At 46.3% G+C, this 27,090-nt stretch overlaps 1 protein-coding gene across 1 annotated transcript in view; it reads left to right on the top strand.

Annotated features, from left to right (window-relative positions):
* Window positions 1-26,771, top strand: part of ADAMTS12 (ADAM metallopeptidase with thrombospondin type 1 motif 12) — a 348,163-nt gene extending 321,392 nt beyond the window's left edge. The window contains exons 22-24 of the mRNA XM_072134459.1: window positions 2,584-2,730; window positions 7,736-7,892; window positions 25,492-26,771. Of these exons, the coding sequence (XP_071990560.1) occupies window positions 2,584-2,730; window positions 7,736-7,892; window positions 25,492-25,631 (444 nt within the window). The 3' untranslated portion in view covers window positions 25,632-26,771. The remainder of the gene's footprint in view (window positions 1-2,583; window positions 2,731-7,735; window positions 7,893-25,491) is intronic.
* Window positions 26,772-27,090: the final 319 nt, after the last annotated feature.

Raw genomic sequence — 27,090 nt, 5'->3', positions numbered from 1 at the left:
AAATTACCCAATGTACGATAAGCTTATCTTGTACCTCCTTTAAAAAGCTTCTGCAACATTACCCCACCGGGCCCTGACTGCAGTGTGGGGGCAGGTAGGTGACCGGAGGGGCTGCCTTGTAGTTGGTCATGGTGGCTTGTTTCACTATTACGGGCCTCGTCCACACCCATCATGACTGGATGCAAGAAGTGGGGGGAGGGGGGAAGAATATATATAGGATCCCCCTGTATTTGTGGTAACGGATCACCCGGCAGATGGTAAAGATGAGGCCTGTGATGTTAGCAGCAGCCAGGGATCACGCTGGAGATGGAAATAACTCACAGTCTCTTTAATGGCACATAGTCCAAAACAGCAGCAGGTAACAGACTGAGAAACAGTCCTTCCTGCAGACACAAACAAGGCGGTGGATTTCTTGGCTGTGGATCAGGAATTTGTGAGTACCTCAGCTTTAGTCCCGTAGTTGGAGGGCTAGGTTGTTGGAGCCAGATTGGCTCTGCTGCTTGGGCAACAAGATGGCAGTCTATATGGTATTAGCACACAGAGATTCACACCAAGGGCAAAGGCGCAATGACCCAGAGCCTTGGAAAGAGCTCATATTTATAAACTTTTGCAGAGCTAATCCCAAAGCATGCTGAGCCCCCAGCCAATCGCCAGCCTGGGATTCTGCAGGGAAGTTAACAAATGTTGCAACATAACATAAACATCACATCTTAACCCTTCAGTAGTAGGCATAATGTACTGCAGGTGTCAATACTACATTTTGGCAGTAGGTGGCAGCAAAGGACAGTTATAGAATATATATATCAAATCATGGGAACTCCAGTCTTAAAGGGGAAGGAAGTTTAAAGGCAGCATGAGAGAGCTGGTCATACCCTCTCCAGCCAACCAGGGAACGAACTGGAGCTAAATTAAGTAATGACCTGTCCTGCAAGTGAAAGGAGGCATCAGTTTATAAAAGGCAGATGCCAGATATGTTTACTTCACAATGGCTGAATTCCCGCGCAGAAGGCCCCTTTAACTTTCAGGAAATGTCCAAATAGTTTACGTTTTTTCACCTTTTGCGTAGTAAACTTCATTCAGAAATAGAATATATGGGAGGAGGATGAGAGAAGATCCCCTGGTAGGAAGTTGTGTATCTGGGATAGCATCTGTGATGGCGGGATATTGCATCTATATGGCGCGATAAACAATCCGCTGTCAGGGAAGAGCAATCGCAGCTTTGTGTCTGCTGTTTAATGCATGTATTTATGTTGTCAGCTTTAATTGTAGCAATTTTCCCCTTTTCTTTACATTTATTCAGTCTTTATACCGTGTAAAGTCATTGATATTTACATCCTGTGTAGGGGAAGCAATACAGAAAGAAGGACTCAATCCCATGAGGAGCGGAGATTTAACCCCTTCATTCAAATTTTTTTCATCCATACATTTCGTTCTACCAGAGGAGCCTTAGATTTTTGTGGGATGAGTTGTATTGTAACCCTTAAGCACCATGTGCTATATAGTACAAAAGACAATTGTATCCAGTCTAGACAATGCTCTGTGAGCTAAACACATCAGCAGCAGCTGCACAGATCTCTCTGCTGGTTTGTTACAATGTATCAGTTTGGAGTCCAGGAAATGTAGCTTACTGAGCATAGATATCTACAGAAAACTGTAAAACACTGGAGAACAACATATAAGATATCACAATCTGTCAACATGATATACATAGGTACAGTCTATAGGACACAATGGGGGTCATTTACTAAGGGCCCGAATCACGTTTTTCTGACAGGTTATCCGAATATTTCAGATTTGCGCCGATTTTCCCTGAATTGCCCCGGGATTTTGGCGCACGCGATCAGATTGTGGCGCATTGGTGCCGGCATGCACGCGAAACAAATCGGGGTCGTGGCCATACGAAAACCCGACGGATTCGGAGAAACCGCCGCATTTTTTTAAAAAAAGTGTCGCTTGACACGGGTCTACCTGCACCCCGCATAGGACGGTGAACTCCGATGCTATCCGACGGACTTCAGCGCAGCAGCGACACCTAGTGGACATCGGGGGAACTACCTTAGTGAATCCCGCCCGGACCTGAATCTTCCGCAGAGAACACGCCGCTGGATCGCGAATGGACCGGGTAAGTAAATCTGCCCCAATGTTCCACAGACTAACTATAACACAAAGGAGAAAAGAGCATAGTCTACACTAGATACATTGACCCTGTACAAAGCTAGTTCTGCGCACAGTGGAGACAATTGTATCCAGTCTAGACAATGCTCTGTGAGCTAAACAGCCTGGACTCCAGACTGGTACATTGTAACAAACCAACAGAGAGATCTGTGCAGCTGCTGCTGACGTGTTTCGCTCACAGAGCATTGTCTGCTGAGAGCAGGACTCGCTATGTACAGGGTCACTGCTTCTGAATGGTGACGGGGCAGAGGGGTCTTAGTCACAGCACATGTGGATCTATAAAATGGCAAATAATTGACACAAACATCTAAATAATCCTGTTATTCTGCCCCCTGTGGACAGGTATATAATTACACATTGTAACATCACACTATTGGTATCTTACCTTTACCTGGCTCTTTGTTTCAGTGTTCAAAGGCCTGTGGCAATGGGACCCGTCATCGGGAAGTTTTCTGTCCGAAGGAGAACCGCTGTGATCTGAGGAAGACTCCGGTGGTGGTGATAAACTGCAGCCTGGAGCCCTGTGTCCGCTGGGAAGCGAGCAACTGGACGGAGGTACAGCGTATATACCATATGTATATGTGATCATATGGGGTACATCAGCCTCACACACTGAGGGGGCGCCACACATCACCGGTTACCTTAAAGCTTGACCATCCATAATAAATATTGTATCTCTCCATGCGCTTCTATGCCACTTAGTTACTGACATTCCCGGCGATCCCCTCTGCCCTGACTTACCGCGTGTCTCCTGACAGCACATGAAACTTCAGGGGGGTCATTACCTGGTCAGGTGTTTTCCTATTTCCTTTTGGCCAAAGTACTCAATAGCAAAAGAGATGACATGGACCATAATCCTCCAAAATCCTTTTTGCAGTCACATTGGGGCTCATTTACTAAGGGTCCGAACGTCGCACATTTTGCGCCGAATTGCCCTGGGATTTTGTCGCACGCTATCGGATTGTGTCGCATCGGCGCCGGCTTTCACGCTACAGAAATCAGTGGGCGTGGCCGTCGGACAACCCGACTGATTCGGAAAAACCGCAGAATTTAAAAAACGATTTGTGTCGCAAGATCAAGCACTTACATGCACCAGGAAGAAGAAGGTGAACTCCGGCGGACCTCGGCACAGCAGCAACACATGCAGGATATCGGGGGCACGACCTTAGTGAATCCCGGCAGACCCGAATCAGCGTTGGACAACGCACCACGGGATCGCGAATGGCCCGGGTAAGTAAATGAGCCCATTGGGGCAGATTTACTTACCCGGTTCATTTGCGATCCAGCGGCGCATTCTCTGCGGTGGATTCGGGTCCGGCCCAGGACTCACTAAGGTAGTTCCTCCGACATCCACCAGGTGGCGCTGCTGCACTGAAGTCCGCTGAAATGCACTCAAGTACACCGGCCTATTCCTGGTGAAGGTAAGTGCAAGCTCCGCGACACTTTTTGTTTTTTAAATGCAGCGTTTTTTCTGAATCCGTCGGGTTTTCGTTCGGCCACGCCCTCCGATTTCCATTGCGGGCATGCCAGCGCCGATGCACCACAATCCGATCGCGTGCGCCAAAATCCCGGGGCAATTCAGGGGAAATTGGCGCAAATCGAAAATATTCGGGTAACACGTCGGGAAAACGCGAATCGGGCCCTTAGTAAATGACCCCCATTGTCTGTCAAGTGCACTGTGGGTGTGACCTCACACTGCTGTACTCTTAGCTCTCTGCTTCTCCACAGCCCTTCTGAGCACAGCAATGTTAGGAAACACACCCAGTACACTGGGATAAGCTACAATCCTGAAGTAAAACTTCATATATCACAGTCCTGCTGCTACTAATAACATACACAAATGTAAGATTACACCCCCCCGGACAATATCTAACACTGGCTGAACAGAGCACAGCAGTGTGAGGACTTGTTCCTGTGCACTGTAAAATTCTGGAATATAAATCCATATATCACCGTCCTGCTGGTCTGATTACACATCTCTCCAGGGACTATATCTGGCTGAACAGATCACAGCAGTGTGAGGACAATCTCCCAATGCATTCAAAGGAGCTACAATCCTGGAATCTAAATGCATATTTCACAGTCCTGCTGCTACTTACTACACACACAAAAGGTATAATTACACATCTCTCCACGGATAATATCTTAGGCTTGGTTCACATCACATTTTTTTGGATAAGTTCAGTGTGTACGCCGGGAAAGCACCCAATGTATATGCTTTGGTCACTATTCCTCCCATTGGGCGGCTATGGGTGCGGATGCAGCGTATTGCATCTCTCCCCGCACAACCCCACCGAGTGCATACATTGCTCATCAGGAAGGAGGACCCGGTGATGTCACTCTCCATATTAGGACAGTGACATCACTGGGGGAACGCCCTGTTCATCAGTAGCAGCCAATCACTGTCTGCCACCGATTTACACTCCTCCCCTTGCATTCACTAGGTGGCGGGGTCCCCGGGTGACGTATCCCATTATATAGGCATATAGGATACGTCTGTGCCAGGACACGTTGGAATCCTCCTGATGTGTCCTTACAAGACACAACGCTGGCTGCAGTCTGTATGGTAACACCTGCTGACAGGTTCCCTTTAATCTCACATATTTCCTATGGAATGGAACATTTCCTCTTATAATCTTTTGTGTCAGATATTGGATTAGTTCTGTATGACAGGTAACGTGTGACGTGAAGCCTCCAGTGACAATCACAGACCATTCTCCAATATCACTAGAGCCCGGGGTGCAGATTATATGAACCCCCAAGGATGAGAAAACGCAATTGGTCGCTTTATCACATAAATTAACATTGTACTACCAGGAAAACTTATTCCCACATAGACCAGATCCAATTATATGGGAATGATGGAGGGTATAGGAACAGGGACACAAGGGACCAAACAACGCAGGAGAGAAATGAGCCCCTTACCACATCAAAAAGAGACGCGAAAATGGTCTAAAGCTAAAGAAAGTACAAAACAATCTCATATCTTTTACTTTAACCTTTTGTTGTCTGTTTGTTATAGAACAGCATGGGGGGGAAAGGGTAACAAATGGGGGGGTCTAACCAATGGGAGCCCCTGCAGTCAGGAGAACAGGAGCCTAAAGGTTGCCCACATGATTGAGATGCTGCTGTATGAGGGATCAGACCCACAAGGGTCCCCGAGACACACAAAAAAATACATAAAATTCTAAATAAAAATTCTAATCATCCCCCCTGACATAACACTAAATAAACAGGTATCATCTGAAAATTTTATTGAAAAGTTCTAAAAATGTTCTATAGTAATGGAAACAATAGCTCATGCCACAAAAAGTAAGACCTCACATAACTGCGCACCGATGTGTAAAAAAGTTGTCACAGGTGCCCCTGGGACCCATGTCTTGGACCCGTGTGCCTCCGTGTGCGCCTTTGCTTCACTTAACTTTCTGGATTCCAGTGGCATCTCCCGCGGCACAGGCTCCCGCCTTCTAGGGCGCGCACGCCAGCTCTGTAAGGTTTAAAGGGCCAGTGCACCGCTAATTGGTGCTGGCCGGCTGCCCTGATAAATTTCCAGCCCCTTCCTGTGTCCCCTGCCGGATCTTTGTGCATTGTGCCTTAGAGAAAGCTTGTTCCCTATGTCCTCTGCATTTATTGTGATTTCCCGTTGTGACCCCGATTCCGTTCCTGACTTTGCTCCTCTGCTGCCTGTCCTGACCTTCCGCTACGTCCACGACTCTAATCCCGTGCTGCCTGTCCTGGCCACCTGCCTGTCCATGACTCCGTCTCTACCTCATGACTCTGTAGTTTGCCTTGGCCGCCACCGCGGACAAAGTCGCGCCTGTGGAACTAGCTGGCGGTACCACCCCGCAACAAGTCCAACCTGCTTTGCGGCGGCTCTGGTGAAAACCGGGGGCCACTTAGACACCGCTCCCAGGTGTCGGCTCCACCATAGTCCGCGGTGGTCCAGTGGGTCCACTACTCCTGGTGCTTGACAGAAGTTACCTGTGTCAGAACATACTGATACTGAGAACTTCACATAACATAAACTTTAGAAATTTGACCTAATAACTGACTAAAAGGATAAGAAGAAGGTGCCAGGACAAAGCTCCTATAGAAAGAAGCCTACAAAACTCGTCATCCCATATTCCCAACACTTGTATTACAGATGATAAGCGGCAAATGATATAATGTATATAATTATTCCGGATGCTTTTTTTTGTCCAATTGACCCTTGTGCCCCCAGAACATCTTGTTAAGGTACTTACTGTAGATGTACATTCAGCTATGGCTGAGATTACCCCCCCTCCCCCCAGGTGTGTGTCACCAATGTACTCACCCAAGGTCATCCCTAATTGCTCTGTGCTGGTGTGTGGCCCCAGATGACCTGATATCATTAATATGAGATAGAACATTGCTAAGTGATATTCTGCTAATGTCCACATTTATCTTAGCTCAAATCTGGTTCAGAAATCCAATTTGACTTGAAGCCACAATAATTTATTACTATATCACATCAGGCTGCAGCTCTAAACACAATCATTCAGTGGTCACACATAGACATGTATGAGATGTCACGTGGTATGGCTTTTCTGTATTAAGTGGGACAGAATATGTAGGGTCACTTCATTATCAATTGAAGATGCAGCCCACAACACAAACACTGTCACATATAGGATATCACTTTGTACGACTTAACTGTATTGACTGGGACAGAATATGCAGAGTCAACTCAATGTCAATAGATGATTCTACCAACAACACATGCACTTGGTTGATGGACACAGACAAGTATAGGATATGACTTTGTATGACTTATCTGTATAGAGTGCGACAGAATACAGAGTCAGCTCATTTTTTATGGAGGATGCAACCAACAAAACATACGATGGGTGGATGGACACCAGAACAGATAGAATATAACTGTTATGACTTAACTGTATAGACTGGGACAGAATATGCAGCGTTAACTCATTGTCAATAGATGATTCTACCAACCACACAAGCACTTGGTTGATGGACACAGACAAGTATAGGATATGACTTTGTATGACTTAACTGTATAGAGTGGGGCAAAATACAAAGTCATGCAACCAACAAAACTAACAATAAACAGATGGACACCAGAACAGATAGAATATCACTTTGTATGACTTAACTGTATAGACTGGGACAGAAGACACAAAGTCAGCATATTTTCTATGGGGGATGCAACCCACAACAAAAGCACTGGATGAATAGACACAGGCAAATATAGAAAATCAATTTGCATGACTATATAGACTGGGACAGAATACGCAGAGGCAGCTTATTTTCAATAGAGGATGTAACCCACAACACACGCACTGGGTGGACTGACACAGACACTTATAGTAACTGCATAGACTGGGACTTGATTTGCAGTGTCATTTCATTGTCTTGTGGTATTTCCTCTTTTTGCAGTTTGAATAATCGTCACATTGTAACACAACAATCCATACAATAAATATTTTCTGACAACACATCTGTCCATTGTATCCTCCCATAATAGCTGTAGAAAATCAGATCACACAGTAGATTTCACTCTGTAACATTTTTTTTCCAGTGTTCGTCATCGTGCGGTGATGGCGTCCAACAACGAAGCGTCCGGTGCGTGGATACCGATAACAACCGGACCATGAATAACAGTTTGTGTGAAAAAGAACTAAAACCCCAAAGAAGTAAAGAGTGCAATGTCCAGGAGTGCCCAAAAAAAATCCCCGGTAAGCCTGACCAAGAGGGAAATGCATATTAAATGGTTCCAACATTAAAGGGGTTGTCCTAGAGTTTCGGAAAAGGTCAATAGAAATTATCTAGAGCTGGTAAAATAATAGTACTAAGGTGACTCAACTTGGTCTTCGTTAGGCTCATTGACGGGTGGTAACTTACTGATACACAAAGTTCCCCTCTAAAGCTCCCAGCATCCTCTACTACCCAGTTACCCCTGGTAATATAAGGAACCCCCTCCTACAGGAAGATGCCTGAGCAGTGAAGGTTCCTATGAGGATCTCCTAGATGCTGATGGGTGCCTATGTTCCTGCCTTGGTTCACGACTTGTCTGTCGTTAGTCCTCCTTGACTTGCTGATCTCTTGTGTTCTTCTAGGACTTCTTATCCTTCCGGTCCCATTGTACAGTATGATTACCGTATGAGTATCGACTCTATATTTCCTCCGTCTACCCTGCCCTCTGCCCATTGTCGGAGCTTAGGCTAGACTGGCCGTTACCTACACTTGCTCCTCAAGATGTAGCTCCCTCATGTTCTTCCAGCTTCCTGCAGAACCCAGATCCCTATACAGGGGTTAGAGGGTGAAAACCATGGAGGTCACTTAGATGATGTCCAGAGAAAACTGCGGAGGTGACACAGTGGATCCACAACCTGCTGTCTGTAACACGGGTGGTATAATACAGATGAGCAAATATGGAAAAATTTTAAGCTTTCAAACCAAATTTGTATGACGGCCGCCATTGACGGCGCCATTTTGAAACATTCATCTAAAGAGAATCATAAAAGTTTCAATTCAGTGCATGAAAATCAAAGAATTAGATCAAATCTAGGAGCCAACACAGTGGGGCTCATTTACTAAGGGTCCACAGACCGCAATTCCGTCAGGTTTCCCCGAATATTTACGTTTTGCACTGAATTGCCCCGGGTTTTTGGTGCACACGATCGGATTGTGGCGCAACGGCGCCGGCGTGCACGCAACAGAAATCGGGGGGCATGCCGTCGGACAACCTGACAAATTTGTAAAAAAAGCGGAATTTAAAAAATGAAATGTGTCGCAAGATCACGCACTCACATGCACCAGAAAGAAGAAGGTGAACTCCGGCGGACCTCGGCGCGCAAGTGACACCTGCAGGAAATTGGACGCACAATCTTAGTGAATCGCGCCGGACCCGAATGCTCGTCGGACAACGTGCCGCGGGAATGCGACAGGACCGGGTAAGCAAATCTGCCCCATTGATTTGCTCAACTCTACTTCACACTCAGCCTCCATTTACTTAAAGGGGCTGTAAGAAAAGACTGGCCACAGGGATGGCCCACCCCATCTTATGGTTGGATAGTGAGTGATCACCCCTGCTGCTGGAGCAGAAAGTGGAGAGCAGCAGGACCCAGGCACCACCAGACCAGCAGTGGTGATGGATCAGTAATGTGAATGTCCTTTAAGCCACTTCCACAGATTTCTGTGCAGCTACAAAATCCTTTTAACATGATGTATAAATCCCAGAGGATAATAGCTCAGCATTTCACCTTATTTCCCAAAGGAGCCTGTTCTGCTTTGTGCAATTCAACAGGACATTATGTGAAGGGGCAGAGGTCCCATTTGTACAGCATTGCATTTGTTTCTGTGTTTCTGTATTAATTCCCTAATAACAATATTTTATTTTGGCTACACAGCTCCTAAACATAGATTTCAATGATAACATTCATTCTACATGAGCCGCCTCTAGAGGGAGCACAGGAGCCTAATGCAGACTGATTATACACTGCACTCTATGATAACTCTGTATGCAATTACTTCTTGAGCTCCCCCTAGTGGTAAAAATTAGAGATTTTGGAAGTAGGTTTCAAAGAAAAGAGGGGATTAAAAGAACAAGTGATAAATGTGACACTTAGAGGCTTTTTGCAGTACTTTTATGCCAAAAGAACAAAAAAAAAATCTACACTCACCGGCCACTTTGTTAGGTACACCTGTCCAACTGCTCGTTAACACTTAATTTCTAATCAGCCAATCACATGGCAGCAACTCAGTGCATTTAGGCATGTAGACATGGTCAAGACAATCTCCTGCAGTTCAAACCGAGCATCAGTATGGGGAGGAAAGGTGATTTGAGGCCTTTGAACGTGGCATGGTTGTTGGTGCCAGAAGGGCTGGTCTGAGTATTTCAGAAACTGCTGATCTACTGGGATTTTCATGCACAACCATCTCTAGGGTTTCCAGAGAATGGTCCGAAAAAGAAAAAACATCCAGTGAGCGGCAGTTCTGTGGGCGGAAATGCCTTGTTGATGCCAGAGGTCAGAGGAGAATGGGCAGACTGGTTCGAGCTGATAGAAAGGCAACAGTGACTCAAATCGCCACCCGTTACAACCAAGGTAGGCAGAAGAGCATCTCTGAACGCACAGTATGTCCAACTTTGAGGCAGATGGGCTACAGCAGCAGAAGACCACACCGGGTGCCACTCCTTTCAGCTAAGAACAGGAAACTGAGGCAACAATTTGCACAAGCTCATCGAAATTGGACAGTAGAAGATTGGAAAAACGTTGCCTGGTCTGAGGAGTCTCGATTTCTGCTGCGACATTCGGATGGTAGGGTCAGAATTTGGCGTCAACAACATGAAAGCATGGATCCATCCTGCCTTGTGTCAACGGTTCAGGCTGGTGGTGGTGTCATGGTGTGGGGAATATTTTCTTGGCACTCTTTGGGCCCCTTGGTACAACGCCACAGCCTACCTGAGTATTGTTGCTGACCATGTCCATCCCTTTATGAGCACAATGTACCCTGTAACATCTGATGGCTACTTTCAGCAGGATAATGCGCCATGTCATAAAGCTGGAATCATCTCAGACTGGTTTCTTGAACATGACAATGAGGTCACTGGGCTCAAATGGCCTCCACAGTCACCAGATCTCAATCCAATAGAGCATCTTTGGGATGTGGTGGAACGGGAGATTCGCATCATGGATGTGCAGCCGACAAATCTGCGGCAACTGTGTGATGCCATCATGTCAATATGGAGCAAAATCTCTGAGGAGCTTCCAGCACCTTGTTGTATCTATGCCACGAAGAATTGAGGTAGTTCTGAAGGCAAAAGGGGGTCCAACCCGTTACTAGCATGGTGGACCTAATAAAGTGGCCGGTGAGTGTATGTCATGCTGACGATAATACATATAGTGGAGCAGAATCCATAAATCATAATGTAAACTCTTACTTGCCAGAGATTGAACTGAATGCATAAATATCATTACCCAGACAATGCTGACCCCCATAGGGCAGTATACACCAGCGACATAATAATAGGTGTACTAAAATCTAACACTAATGTATGACGCAGTTTACTAACTAAGGACTAAGGACAACGTGGCTGAACACCACAAGGCTTCAACCTAATACAGCGGCTGCATGCTGAATATTATCTGGTGATTCCATGGGGCCTCAGGGGATCTTTAGAGCCTCATGCACCCTGACCCTTAGGATTTACCTAATGTATTATACCTTCAAATTAATTAGAAACCTAATCAACATTCATTACAATGCTATTGATTTTAGGTCCTACACCGCTCCGAGAGATTGAGGTCAGCAAGTTAAAGCATGGGGTGGATTAGCAACTCTTAGGCACACTAGGATAGTTGTAAAGTATGAATGATGCTTCCATATTGCCACCACAGTATAATGCCCCTAATGTGCCACTACACTATATAATGTCCCTTATACAGCATTGACTGTTGGCTAGTGAGTGGGCATTATGACTATTGGCTACTGTGTGGCCACTGTGATTATTGGATACTGTGTGGGCACTCTGAATATTGCATACTGTGTGGGCACTGTGACTATTGGCTACTGCGTGGGCACTGTGACTATTGGCTACTGTGGGGGCACTGTGACTACCGGTAATTGTGGGGGCACTGTGACTATTGTAAGCACTTACATAATTGGCTACTGGTTGACACTGGGACTATTTGCTACTGAAGGGGTTACTTAGCAATATGTTCAGCATTGTAGTTGCCCTCAAATGGATGATTGTAAAGGTTATGCTTCATAAATGTAACTACTTAACAGCTCGTGTAGATACATTTATACAGTAATAAAATGACATTTGGCCCTTTTAAGGCAACCATGAGGCTGGGGGTAAATGAGTTGGACACCCCTGCCCAGTACAATGCTTCCTAAGTGCCCTCAGTGTATCATTTCACCAAGTTCCCTCAACCTCCTCATATGGTCTCACTGCTGCCTCCATACAGTATACAGCTACCCCAGAGTCTTACAGACGGCTGAGCCAGCAGGTATCTTCTCGAGCTTGTACTTCTGTTGGGTGAATGTTTCCAATAGAACGGACAGAGTTTTGGTCTTTTGCCAGGTCCACGAGGACAAAGACTGGTTCCAGGGGCAGATTAAGACCAACATGGGTCCTGAGCTGTATGACTATCATAGCCCCCACAAGTCTGGAGTCACTTCCTACATTTGGTACTAGAATCAGCTACTTGGGGAATGGAGGATGTGTCCCTTCTTCATGGTTTAAATGGACCCTTGGAGGAGCTTCAAAGGTCCTGAAATGGCTCTTGTGTGCATCTGTATTGAGCACAGGAGTAGATGTTTGAGGATTTCATGGATGAAGGTCCTTCGCTGTATAAAATTTGGTGGGTGTTTTGGGTGACCATGGCCCCCTAGTACACTTGGGCTCTGGGCTATCACCCAAAACACCTATATTGCAATCCACTACTGACTGTTCCATTAGTACTTCAAGGATCCAGAAGGGTTTGGTGGCTCACAAGAAATTTTGCCAACTCTGCAGCAGGTCTCGCAAATTTCGGGTAGCCCCTTGAATGTACTGTAAGTGTTGGCAAGTTATAAATTAGCCACACCCTATGCTCAGGTAGGTACATCCACACAAAGATTTTCCTTCGGATGGTTCCGAGAACTGTAACAAATTTCAGCTGAAGTTATTATTACACAAATAATTGGATTTGATCACTTCACACCGAAAAAAGACATAAAATACTCTTCAAAACGAAACAAAGTTATTATAGCAGTGAATGGAAAGTAATGGAATGCTGATATTTCAGTCTTTCATGTTTTTTTATTCATTTTTTCTCCTCTTTGTTACATCAGGATGTGTAAGTAGATAGATGTAGTGTTTGAAAGTTTTTGATCCCCATTTCCCCTCCATACAGAGCCCTTTCATGTCCGCGCCGCTCTCTATACTTGACGGATATGTAACATTTGATATAAAATTGAATTCTTGGCCCGGGGGCTGCAGTGTGAGCCGCTCGCCATAGACCACGACTTGATTCCTTCTGAGGATGTATCACCGCTACAAGACCAATTTGGAGATGTGCTCTTATCTACTCAACCATTCGGCCCCTTTGACGTTGTGAAAGAGTTTATGTAATTGTTGCCCCCTGGTACTTGACCTTTGACATTGGCGGTTGCTTGTGACTTAACACTGACCCAGGTGATCCTATTCGCCTTCGTCATTGATCGCTTCTCCATAGGCAGAGTTAGGAGAGGCTTCTTGTAGGGTTTGGTCTTCCTATAAGATGATTACGGTCCTTCAGGTCCCTGCTGCATTGTCCTGCACAAGAGTTAAAGGGATTGCCAAAGGCAAAGACTACATTTTTTCGAAAGGGTTTAGAACAACCTAAAATAATAAGGTCCTACTCGGCTTACTATTACTTCCCAGTACTCCGGAGGTCTCTTTACTACCTGCTCCGGAGCTGAGATCGTGCACAATAAACTATGACAAATTTTCCAAATTTTGCTTTAATTATTAAAAAATCTAATGGGTATCGGCCAGTCTGAGCCTGAGGTCTCCACAACAAGAAAAGCGTCATGTTGCTGCAAAATTACATTTCTAAACCTTTGTAGGAGGTAAACTGTTGTGTCCAAATATTACCGGAGACGGGAGAGGTGATGGCTCCTCTCTAAATCCAGTAACTTACTGGGAACATCTTTTATTACCATAGACATTCTATGTCCTTTTCTTCTCTATCTGGTCCAGACCACCATAATAGCCCCTCCTGACTGCTGAAGAGTTTGGCTTCTTGTTTCTCGAGCTTCTATGCAAATGTTAATTAATTCAGACCAGAGAGAAAACATGAAAGTAAAAGTGGCCCCCAGACACAACAATAAATAATTGAAGGGAACCTGTCAGCAGGAATGTAAGTTTTAGCTGGTGACAGGTTCCAATAGTGTTTTACAATAATAAGTTTACAAATGCCTTTGTTGGCATTTAATAATCTTTATTTATAGGAATCATTTCTGTACTTTTATAAACATTACCTGACTCCCTGCCAAAGTCATCCTGTGAGTCACAGGGGTGGTGCGGGCACATCTCTTTTTCTATGTGTCAGATACTAGTAGAATCTACAGAAGACAAATGAAAGTGTAGATAAACCTGCACCCTGCTAATCTAAGCACACTGTCAGCACACAGCATCTCATAGCACTAAAGGAATCATGAAGTATCTGATCTGCTTATCAGGAATCTACCATTAGTGCTGCATTATCACATCCACTCAAACCGCCATGTAAGGAAGGTTATCTTCTCATACAACTGGATTTCTGTTATTACAGTTGTCTGGCCCCATGGTTGTTTTTTTATATTGATTTCCTCCATATACTTGTCCTTCTGATCTCTGGTGTCGACCTGGACTTGCATACGCTACACCAGCCCTGATCTCGGACAACCACCTTGCCTTCCCCCTGGTGCTTTGCTTGGCGCCTCTTGTCTCTGCAGTGTCTGCCACCTACATCAGGACCATTTCAAGAGGTAGTGACCTGGTTGTCTTGCTGCAGCAAATTACAGATACCCGTATAGAGGTTAAAGGGTGAAAACCAAGGCGGTCACTAAGACAAACCAATTAGTTCTTTTCCCCTTCCTGTAAGAATGTCTATGGGGAGATTGGATCATCAAGTTTGGTTAAAGGTTGCAGCAATCATGGTGGTCACAATCTGCAATTTCCCTATAGGACCAGAAGATGTACCAGGCAGTGGGGGTTGTGTTCCATAGGTCCTTCCAAACTACGCACCTCGTCTGCGTCTGAGATAATTTATGTAATACCAAGATGAGAAGATCTGAGGCTGGAATATGCGGCTATTCCTGGATGAGCCATACAAAGCGTCTGCTGTAATCTCCAGGGGCTTCTCCATGGCTAAGTGGAAGTGACACAAAGCCGCATAGATCATCGCTGTCGGAGGAATGAAAACAAATGTTTTAACTTCAGATGCCATCTTTTTCATGTCGCCAGACTCGCAGAGACTTACTGTGAAAAATAGATGATAAAGTCTTTGGGTGAAGCAAGTATGACAGCGCTCAGCTCCAGAGGATTATGTGCCTGGTATATTAAGCAGAGGCTTCTGTTGTACTAACGTTATTGCGTGAGGTCTTACATTTTAAAGGGACGGTGATAACATGGGTAAATTTGGCTACGCAGAGATAACGCTGCACTGCACATGGAGGGGGGGTAGAATCTCAAAGTGCCTACTACTTATGGTGAGGAGGTTGTGGACCAACTGGGGCACATTTACTTACCCCGTCCACGGAGTTCAGCGAAAGTGCATTGTCCGGCGATAATGCACTGTGCCGCGATTCACTAAGATTGTGCGCCCGATATCCTGCATGTGTCGCTCAGGTCTGCCAAAGTTCACCTTCTTCTTCCCAGTGCATGTTAGTGCTTGAGTTAAATCCCGCGCTCAGTCTGAATCAGTCAGATTGTCTGATGGTGCACGCCCCCTAATTTGTGTCGCATGGAAGCCAGCCCAGCTGTGCCAAAATCCGATCCCGTGCACCAAAATCCCAGCGCAGACAGTGCAAAGTTCGACTAAAGTGCAGCACGCGGAGTTCACCTTCTTCTTCCCAGTGCATGTGAGTGCTTGATCTTGCGACACAATTTCGTTTTTAAATTCCGCAATTTGTCCGAGTCAGTCGGGTTGTCCGACGGCCACGGCCCCCGATATATGTCGCATGCAAGCCGGCGCCGATGCGCCACAATCCGATTGCGTACGCCAAAAAAACGGGGCAATTCAAAACGATAAAAAGTCGGGAAGCTCGACGAAAATGCGCTATTCGGACCCTTAGTAAATGTGCCCCATTATCTCAGCTCTATTTTCTTAGCGTGTGGCACAGAAGGAAATAACCATAGATGAAGATCTCACATCATTCAGCGGCCTTAATGTTATTCTCAGCTTCTATATACAATATTCTCGCCAACCTTGGAGGAGCAGAACATCCATAGATGCAGATGTAAAAGCTTCTTGCATACTGTATATACTTTATATATATATATCTCTTCAGGGTTTGCTGCAATTTAAAAAGACTTAGTTGCTGATAGAACAATTTGCACTTTGTCAAAGTTTACAATCATTCTACGCAAATGAAAGAAGAGAAGAAATGATGTGATAGAAGGTCACATGAAGTGAGAACCCGCACTCCCATGACTCCATAACGATACACAGTCACAGATAGTGGGGCACATTTACTTACCCCGTCCTTGGAGTTCACGAAAGTGCATTGCCCGACGATAATGCCCTGTGCCGCGATTCACTAAGATCGTGCGCCCGATATCCTGCATGTGTCACTTCCCCGCTCAGGTCCCACAGAGTTCACCTTCTTCTTCCCAGTGCATGTAAGTGCTTGGGATTGCGACATAAGTCGAATCTTAAATCCCGCGCTCAGTCCGAATCAGCCGGATCGTCCCCCCCCATTTCTGTCCCATGGAAGCCGCCGCTGCGCCACAATCCAATCATGTGTGACACAATCCCAGCGCAGACACCTGTTAAATACCTGTCAAAGCTGCACAAATCCCAAAAACCATAAACTGTCCAACGAAAGTGCGATCCGCAACCCTTAGTAAATAAGCCCCACTGTGTGTAAATATAGGAAAATACTGGAAGATGAGGGCTGACTGGCTCAGTGTTATACGATACAACTTTATATATCTCCTGGGGGGAAATTATTTTGTACATAGTGTTCCGGCAATTGTTACACAATTAGAGACAGGATTAACGTTACAGTTACATACATACACTATGAGAGGCAGGTTCTAACAGGTTGCTAGTTCCTTGGTTGCATACAGACAGTTACAGGACATTGCAATACAGCCAGAAACAAGTTACATGAACACATTGGGGCACATTAACTTACCCGGTCCTGTCACGATCCATATATACAGGATAGGAGTAGTAGTACTGTGCATTGTCCATGTATACAGGATGGGAGTAGTAGTACTGTGCTGTACCCATATATACAGGATAGGAGTAGTAGTACTGTGCTGTGCCCATATATACAGGATAGGAGTAGTAGTACTGTGCATTGTCCATGTATACAGGATGGGAGTAGTAGTACTGTGCTGTACCCATATATACAGGATAGGAGTAGTAGTACTGTGCTGTACCCATATATACAGGATAGGAGTAGTAGTACTGTGCTGTGCCCATATATACAGGATAGGAGTAGTAGTACTGTGCTGTGCCCATATATACAGGATAGGAGTAGTAGTACTGCGCTGTGCCCATATATACAGGATAGGAGTAGTAGTACTGTGCTGTGCCCATATATACAGGATAGGAGTAGTAGTACTGTGCATTGTCCATGTATACAGGATGGGAGTAGTAGTACTGTGCTGTACCCATATATACAGGATAGGAGTAGTAGTACTGTGCTGTGCCCATATATACAGGATAGGAGTAGTAGTACTGTGCTGTGCCCATATATACAGGATAGGAGTAGTAGTACTGTGCTGTGTCCATATACACAGGATAGGAGTAGTAGTACTGTTCTGAGCCCATATATACAAGATAGGGGTAGTAGTACTGTTCTGTGCCCATATACAGAGGATAGGAGTAGTAGTACTGTGCAGTGCCCATATATACACAATAGGAGTAGTAGTACTGTGCTGTGCCCATATATACATAATAGGAGTAGTAGTATCCTGCTGTGTTTATATATACAGGATAGAAGGAGTAGTACCCTGCTTTCTCAATATATACAGGATAAGAGTAGCAGTACTGTGTTGTGCCCATATTTACCTTACAGGAGTACTATACTAATCTTATCTCATTTTATATGAGACTAGAGCTTAATCTCATCTTGTATGCAGATTATGGCTGTATCTCAGTTTATACGCAGTCTAGAGCCTAATCTCATTTTGTATTCAGACTAAGGCCTAATCTTGTAATGATCTAGAAAAGTTATGGGGGTTAATCCCAGAATCACTGTAAATGCAGGGAGGGGATAGAGAGAACGGTGCAGGTCTAACTGTAGGACTGCATAGTTCTCTCTATGACCAGGGGACAAGGTGAGTCTGCAAACTTTTTCTAAGCGGGAATGGTTTTACAAATGGAGTACGTGTTTGGGAATTGCTGCAGTTTTTAGAAAAGCAGAGTTATACTGCTAGGGTACTAGTAATAGTAACATACTGTGTATATAATACCATCTTAGTGTTACGCTTTAGCTTAATAACACCGCTATAGAACTTTAAGATCCTCCCTAGCACGGAGAATGAGCAGAACATACGGAGCCTCGTTTTAACTTCTTTTACAACCTTAAAATACCAGAGTAACTTTTTGCAGCCATGTTCTGTTTCTTGGTCCATCGCCCCCGGTTCCCTCCTCCCCTCCCCCGGGGCGTTCTTGCTTTTTCTACACGTTGTTAAGATACTTGCTTTGAATTTCCTGATGTGATCCGATAGGCCGCACGTCTTTGACATTGATCATTAGGGATTCCTGTGATGCCGGAGATCAATATTGTAAATCGTGTCTCGGTTCATTAAGTCGTTGATTTTTCTTTTCATCTTCTGGAAGTTTTTGTTACTGGAAATGAAAAGAGGCTTTATCCGGGGTCTGCGTGGAGGCCATTGATGAGAATTTGGCTCGATACGACGCTGTCATCATAGGATGCTCTGTTGTGTCTAGTTTAGAAATCCCATTGTCATTTACCATATTAGGGGATCGATCTTGGAGTCTGGAAACCAATTGATTCCCCCTCTTGGTCATGGCTTTGAGTCCTGTCCTATAAATTGCTCTTAGCGGCTACTTTTGGGTAGTTTCCTCTTTGTAGAGAGATTGTTGACTCATAGATAAGCCTCTGGGACATTTTACTAAGAGGAGAGCGGAGCTAATAGAGACGTGGTTTTCCTTATCCCGGCCTGGAAACCTTATTTCCATATTTTCCCAGTGGAGCATCAATGGCTCTAAGTCTCCACACTCCTGCAAGGCCGACATAATTGGCAAAGTCTCCTTAAGGATAACTCTTACTTCCAAAACATAATAGACTAATGCAGTTCGGAGAGGCCGGGAGTGCTAGTTATCTGAGTGCACTCACACAAGTGGATCATCCTCGGGAAAGCCCAGGAAGACAAACAGAATCGAATGATCTGCGAGTAAATACGGGAAGCTCCTAAAGTTGTGTTGTGCACCATTCATACAGTCCTAGTCCTTTCCTTTTATGATATGTGCAGAACATCCTGCGGCCACAAGTGTCTCCTCTCATGGCTGGGATCCAGCTGCAGGATAACGCTCTCCGAATCTCAATCTTATCCTTCTATCTAGTGCCTAGTCTCATCTTGTGTCCAGTCAAGAGTCATATCTCATGCTATATCTAGGCAAGAGCCGTATCTCATGCTATATCTAGGCAAGAGCCGTATCTCATGTTGTATCTAGGCAGGAGCCGTATCTCATGCTATATCTAGGCAAGAGCCGTATCTCGTGCTGTATCTAGACAAGAACCGTATCTCATGTTGTATCTAGGCAGGAGCCGTATCTCATGTTGTATCTAGGCAAGAGCCGTATCTCATGTTGTATCTAGGCAAGAGCCGTATCTCATGTTGTATCTAGGAAAGAGCCGTATCTCATGTTGTATCTAGGAAAGAGCCGTATCTCATGTTGTATCTAGGAAAGAGTCGTATCTCATGTTGTATCTAGGCAAGAGCCATATCTCATGTTGTATCTGGTTTATAGCCGTATCTCATGTTGTATCTAGGCAAGAGCCGTATCTCATGTTGCATCTGGTTTATAGCCGTATCTTATGTTGTATCTAGGTAAGAGCCGTATCTCATGTTGTATCTAGGTAAGAGCCGTATCTCATGTTGTATCTAGACAAGAGCCGTATCTCATGCTGTATCTAGGCAAGAGCAGTATCTCATGCTGTATCTAGGCAAGAGCAGTATCTCATGTTGTATCCGTTTATAGCCGTATCTCATGTTGCATCTAGGCAACAGCTGTATCTCATGTTGTATCTAGGCAAAAGCCGTATCTCATGTTGTATCTAGGCAATAGCTGTATCTCATGAGCAACACCCTCGCCGATGCAAGGCAGAGGAGTGGTTGCGAATACGTCCCACCATGTAGCTTGCAGCCTGTGTAGGGTCTAGTCAGCCCCACAGCATGTCACTACATCACACTACATAGTCCTTATAGGACACAGGGGAACATTGCAGTGGTAGATCCTGCCTGGTAAGGCAGGAGTTAAGTGTTTTGTGTGATGTAAGATGTGTCATCCAATCACATGTATTACACTCTGTTTCTGTGAGCTGAGAGGTAATTGGAGGAGTAGCCACCACCTGACCAGTGGGAGTAACAAAACCCCTGGCCAGGAATGTTCTAGAGAACACTTGTAGAGAGCAGTCAGACCTAGGAGTCTGCAGAAGCAGACTGGAGTTACTCCAGTACAGACTCTGTACAGCTAGCATACCAGACCAGAGCAGGAAGAGCCTAGCCCCTGCCTGAAGGGTGGAGCTAATAGCTAGTATAGTGAGGAAAGGGGTATCATCCTACCTTTAAGGGTGATACCTGAAGCAACCCAGGACAAGCTGAAGCATCCTTCCAGGACACAGCTACCTCCCAGCCTGCCCTCTGCATCCAGGCTGGCGCTCTACATCCTGTGGCTCCCTCCAACTGCATCTCAGCACTCCACTACTCTCTTAAAGGCACTTTGCTGCGGTTCCTGTCGGTTCCAATAAAGAACTGTAAGTTGTTTTTGTTCAACCTCTGCCTCCGTCTGGTCCCTGCTACTACTGCTGCCATCATCACAGGCACCCTGTCCACTACACAGAGACTTATACTCTAGACCCCAAAGGGTTGCCCCAGGGAGAACAGCTATAGCAGCCTCTCCCTCATCATTTCTTGCCTACACCACCCTGCTGGAGACCTGCCAGGCTGTAGGACAGCCCTCCGGTTCCCCCATACCAAGCACCATGACACTAGCGTGCCTAGGTCGCAACCGCCAGACACACTCAGGTACTGCGGGCCCCGACTGACTCCAGGCCCCGAGAAAAGGCTAGGCCCCGGTGGGGGATGTTGCAAGTGGCGTCACGAACAGGATTTATACTTCTGTGCCTTATTCTGGCTTTATAGACATTTATTGAAAAGACTGTGCTGCCTAACCCTGCTGCTGGGTTTAGGCCCAAGTGATTGTGCGTTTCTGCATTGAACTGTATTACTGCTGCCGCATGCTGTCGAGCACCGCTCCAGCACTTAAGAGGTTAAACCCTACAAAGAACTTTGTCAGCTCTGCTACATCCGGCGCTGCTGCGCCTGAAGCATTTTACCTCACGAAACTGTGGCGCAGCAAGTAATTCCAGCCCGCCAAAACCTTCACTGGCGGGACAACCCAGAGGCATCGCTAAGCTCCACCCCCTGTGCGTATGGCGCGAATCCTGCCTCAGCGCGCTGTGGCGCAGCAGAAAATTCAGCCCGCCACAGCTCCTGGCGGGAAGGACTTAAGCCCCGCCCTCTGGCGCGAGAGTTTCCCGCTCCACCTCAGCGCAGGAAGTGAACCGCTGACTGCCTTCTGGAGTGAAGACGCAGCCACCATCCTAGCAAGACCGAGGCCTTCACCTCCCAGTGAGGAAACGGAGTTCCTTGAGGCCTTTGAGACTTTAATCATTGTGGCAGCGCACCCCGTCCGGAGACCTTTTGCTGCGCACCGGCTGCATCGCGGTACAACTCGGGCCTCCTTTGCGGACACTTACCTCCGGTCTGGGACGGAGAGTGCCCCTCTACACGCATCGAGTTTGCTAGCTGCCGGACTTCTCTGCAATAGGTCCAAAATGGCGGACCATCATCAACAGCCATCTTCCCCGGCTGGGACTCCGGTTCAACCCCTGCAGAGGACCCTCTCCACTATCGGTGTACGGGTTCCGTATGCACCGGAGGGTTTTCGTTTTGTTTTGGGGAATCTGCCGGAGCCAGACCAAGAGGGAGGGAAACCGCTGCTATTCCCCTGGGCTCCCACTGCCCTGGAAGCTATCTCAGAAGAGCCCAACACTCTTATAGCCATTGCTGACCGTCCTGCGGAGTATCCAGGACCACCTGCTAAGAGGCCCGGGCTGTCCGGTGAGAACGCCCTGCCAGCTACAGAGGTTACCACCGCCAGCGCAACAGCGTCCCCAAGAGCTACAGGTCAGTCCAGGAACAACAATCCTTCAGCTGTCAGCAATGAAGAAGTTACAGCTCCTGCGGTCATCATCATGCGCTCCACAGTGCCCCCAGCTACAGAAGGTCAGCCAGAGAAGTGCCTGCCTCCTTCCTTTGCTGAGATGCCTGCCGCCGCAGATGACCTCCCTGCTGTTCCAGCTCCAGCTTCTGGGTGTCCCATGTCAGCAGTTCCAGTTTCTACCACCAGATGTCTTCAGGTGACAGATCTCAACACTGCTTTCTTCACCCAGGCTGATGATGTCCCTGCTGCAGTTCCTGCTCCCATGCCTGCAGCCATTGCTCTTGAGCAGCAAGATTAACCCCTGATGGGCTGAAAGCCTTCTTCAGGTACTGTGTTTATTGTACATATGTATATTTATTTCTGCTATCCCATTTGGGCTGAGCGCCCGCTATTCCACAAGAGCCAGAAACTTTCCTGAGACTCTCACCCTTATTTATCTCAGTCAAGAGACTCTCCTTGAACTGCCCACTGTCATGTGCTATGGTAGCACCCCTTCCTCTGCCACAGCAGAGATTCCTTCAAAGGACTCTGTCCCTCTACACCTAGAGGAGACCCTTTGCATCTTTTATTGCACTTTTCCCCACATCAAGGGCTGTACCCAGAAGATGGACTTTGCTATTAAAGACCTTCTGTGAGACTTTTGCCAGATACTCCAAGGAAAAGTTGCTACTTTATTGACTTATTTTTATATTGCACTTAATGCCTTCCTTTTAGGTATGGACATTCTGCATGCACTCTTTATGCCTTTTCCCTTTTCAGGTAAAGAGACATTTTATCCTGCTACTCTGAGTAGCCTACCTCCTGCAATGTTTGCAACGTTATGTTATAAGATGTGTACCCATTGGGCTCCTAAGCCAATGTGAGTTTACAAAATGTTTGCACACTGTCAATCTATGCCATTAGTTTGCACTAACCTTTTATAGGCTTTTCAGATTGTAGTGTGGCTGTGTCAGACCGTCTCTATGTAAAACCCTGACCGCAATCTTATGCCTCAAACCGAAGTTTGTAAGTGGGGGTAGTCCGTAAACTGCGGGTCCTTAGGGGACCGGGGGTGTTACAGAGTTAGCACCTGGATGCCACTCATACAAGGGTAAGAATGTCAGTCGGCAGGTACTTATACATTTGTATAATGTCTCATTGTGTCACATATGCCAATGTAATGCATATACACACTATATATTTGTCGCTAGGGAAGAAGTGTTTATATAACAAATATACAGGCCCTGGTGCAAGGAGGGGATTACAGTACATGACACCACACCTTTCCTACTGTACAGTTTGGTTTAATGGCGTTAGCGACCAACTGTCATACTTTGCATTTACATGTCCTTGTCTTAGTCCGACACCAACCCAGGTGCCTGTCTCCAGGACCATGGGCGGTTTGTCCCTACAGATCATGCAGCCTGCACTTCACAGAAGTGCCCGTATCTACCTCTGCGCCCCAATCAGTCCATAGTCGAGCCGAGGGCGGCTCTTTCAATTGCCCCGGGGGTATGCAACACCTTCGCCGATGCAAGGCAGAGGAGTGGTTGCGAATACGTCCCACCATGTAGCTTGCAGCCTGTGTAAGGTCTAGTCAGCCCCACAGCATGTCACTACATCACACTACATAGTCCTTATAGGACACAGGGGAACATTGCAGTGGTAGATCCTGCCTGGTAAGGCAGGAGTTAAGTGTTTTGTGTGATGTAAGATGTGTCATCCAATCACATGTATTACACTCTGTTTCTGTGAGCTGAGAGGTAATTGGAGGAGTAGCCACCACCTGACCAGTGGGAGTAACAAAACCCCTGGCCAGGAATGTTCTAGAGAACACTTGTAGAGAGCAGTCAGACCTAGGAGTCTGCAGAAGCAGACTGGAGTTACTCCAGTACAGACTCTGTACAGCTAGCATACCAGACCAGAGCAGGAAGAGCCTAACCCCTGCCTGAAGAGTGGAACTAATAGCTAGTATAGTGAGGAAAGGGGTATCATCCTACCTTTAAGGGTGATACCTGAAGCAACCCAGGACAAGCTGAAGCATCCTTCCAGGACACAGCTACCTCCCAGCCCGCCCTCTGCATCCAGGCTGGCGCTCTACATCCTGTGGCTCCCTCCAACTGCATCTCAGCACTCCACTACTCTCTTAAAGGCACGTTGCTGCGGTTCCTGTCGGTTCCAATAAAGAACTGTAAGTTGTTTTTGTTCAACCTCTGCCTCCGTCTGGTCCCTGCTACTACCCTGCCATCATCACAGGCACCCTGTCCACTACACAGAGACTCATACTCCAGACCCCAAAGGGTTGCCCCAGGGAGGACCGCTATAGCAGCCTCTCCCTCATCATTTCTTGCCAACACCACCCTGCTGGAGACCTGCCAGGCTGTAGGACAGCCCTCCGGTTCCCCATACCAAGCACCGTGACACTAGTGTGCCTAGGCCGCAACCGCCAGCCACTCAGGTACTGCGGGCCCCGGCTGTCTCCAGGCCCCAAGAAAAGGCTAGGCCCCGGTGGGGGATGTTGCACATGTTGTATCTAGGCAAAAGCCGTATCTCATGTTGTATTTAGGCAAGAGCTGTATCTCATGTTGTATCTAGGCAGGAGCCGTATCTCATCTGATTAAGAGCCGCATCTCATGTTGTATCTGATTAAGAGCCGCATCTATATTGTATCTAGGTAAAAGCCGTATCTCATGTTGTATCTAGGCTAGCGCCGTATCTCATGTTGTACCTAGGCAAAAGCCGTATCTCATGTTATATCTAGGCAAGAGCCGTATCTCATCGTGTATCTAAGATAGAGCAGAGTACGATGCTGGATGTCACTTCAGTAATAGTACTCGAGCGGCTGATTGTGGTACTATTATTACTAGCACTGGCAGGAGCCTCCTATATGGACCGACCCAGGCCCCTGCAATGGTGCGAGTGTCACGTCCCAACAGTAGATTCACCGATCCCCCAATGGGCCACTCCCAGCCAATAGGGTCCTAGTGCTTCCAGTTTTCCTATTAAACTTCTCTTTTCTCTCTAATATTGTAGTCGCTTCCCTGCATCATTATTCCAGTCACACAGACAGTCACCGCATCCTTTGCGCCTCTTCTGGTTGCGGTATTATTTATGTACAATGTATTTGCATGTAATAGCTGGGGGTCTGTCGTCCGTGTAGAATAATTGTGTGATGTTTTTCCTCTCTTCCCAGACGGACCCTGTAAGAAAGACAAACTGTCCATCAGTTTCTGCAACACGGTGAAATCTATGGGGAAATGTTCTCTCAGACCCATCCAATCACAGTGCTGCTTCACGTGCGCCGGAGACGAGGATCCGCTTCCGGGGGGCTGAGTCTCTCCATCCGGTCCGTTCATGTACTGTGTACAGTAATAAGTAATATCACCAAATCCAGGAGCTGATACAGACAATTTTTTTGAACTGGAGTGCAGTTCCATCTGCTGCCAGCATGAGGCGCTGTTTGTATTGTCACCGTTGTCAGTAAGGGTTTGCAGAGAGGGAACACTGCTGGAAAAACTCTACATCTGACAAAAATGACTATTCTCAAGGCCGGTGTCCCCATGACAACACTGCCTGCTCAACGACTACGACAACATTGCGACAGGCAGTATTGTCATGGGGACACAGGAATGGAGCCTAAATGACTTCTGATTGATTGATCTTGGACTCTATTAATAATATGTGTGGTGCAAAAACTTATGGACCACCAGTCGTGGCCAGTGTCCTCCACAAATCGTTTTATGTATAACTTTCTATTATTAATATGCTGCTTAAAGGGAATGTACAGGATTATATAAATATGATTTCCTTTAATTTTTTCTAGAGACAGCGCCGCACCTGTCCATGGGTTGCATCTGGTTTTGCAGCTCAGCTCTATTGAAGTGCATAGAGGTGAGATGCAGTACCAACAGTGGACAGGTGTGGCGCTGTTAGAAAAAGATAGCAGCCACGTCCTTTCTAATGATGGACAACCCTTTATATCAGAGATCTAACCAAATCCTGCATCTGTCTCTAATGTCCCATATGTCCCAGATGCTGAGAGTAGAGACACAAGCACAAACAGAGGCTACTGGAGATAGTAGTAAGTTTCTATCTCACCCCAAGTGCTTTATCCACATCAGTATAGGTCAGTACTGCTCTATAAAGTCCCATATCACTCTGCTGATGCTTCTTAGTGAGAGAGAGGCATAGATGGGGTGAGATAGAAACTTCCCATTATCTCCAGAAGTCTCTATCTCACCCCAAGTGCTTTATTCCCATCAGTATGGGTCAGTGCTTCTCTGTAATGTCCTACATGATTTTGCTGATGCTTCTGGGTGAGAGAGAGGAGAGACACAGGCACAGACAGAGGCTATTGGAGTTAATAGTACTATCACACCTCAAGTGCTTTATTCCCACCTGAGTGAAGTTGCCCCCCCACCTTGTCCAAATCAAACAAAATTGGTGTCAAATGTTTGTGCTACGTTTGTGCTGGTTTGTGCAGCAGACATTTTCGTTTGTGCCGCTATAGTTTTTAAGATATTCATGAAAGTTTCCAGAGGTCATCAGAGGTCAACCAGCCCCCCCACATTGCCCAAACCAAACCAAACTGGTGCCGAACAATTGTGCTGGTTTGTGCTGCTCAATTTTTTGTTTGTGCTGCTTTTGTGTTGAATAAATGAACAAAAAATTAAAGGTCAAAAGTTCAACTAGCCCCCCCCCCCCCATTAACCAAATCAAACAAAATTGGTGTCAAACGTTAGTGCTACATTTGTGCTGGTTTGTGCAGCAAAAATTTTCATTTGTGCCGCTA

Source organism: Engystomops pustulosus, chromosome 1, assembly GCF_040894005.1.
Source record: "Engystomops pustulosus chromosome 1, aEngPut4.maternal, whole genome shotgun sequence".
NCBI lineage: Eukaryota > Metazoa > Chordata > Amphibia > Anura > Leptodactylidae > Engystomops > Engystomops pustulosus.
Note: the sequence above shows the minus strand (reverse complement) of the source record. Positions and strands in the feature narration are given on the sequence as shown.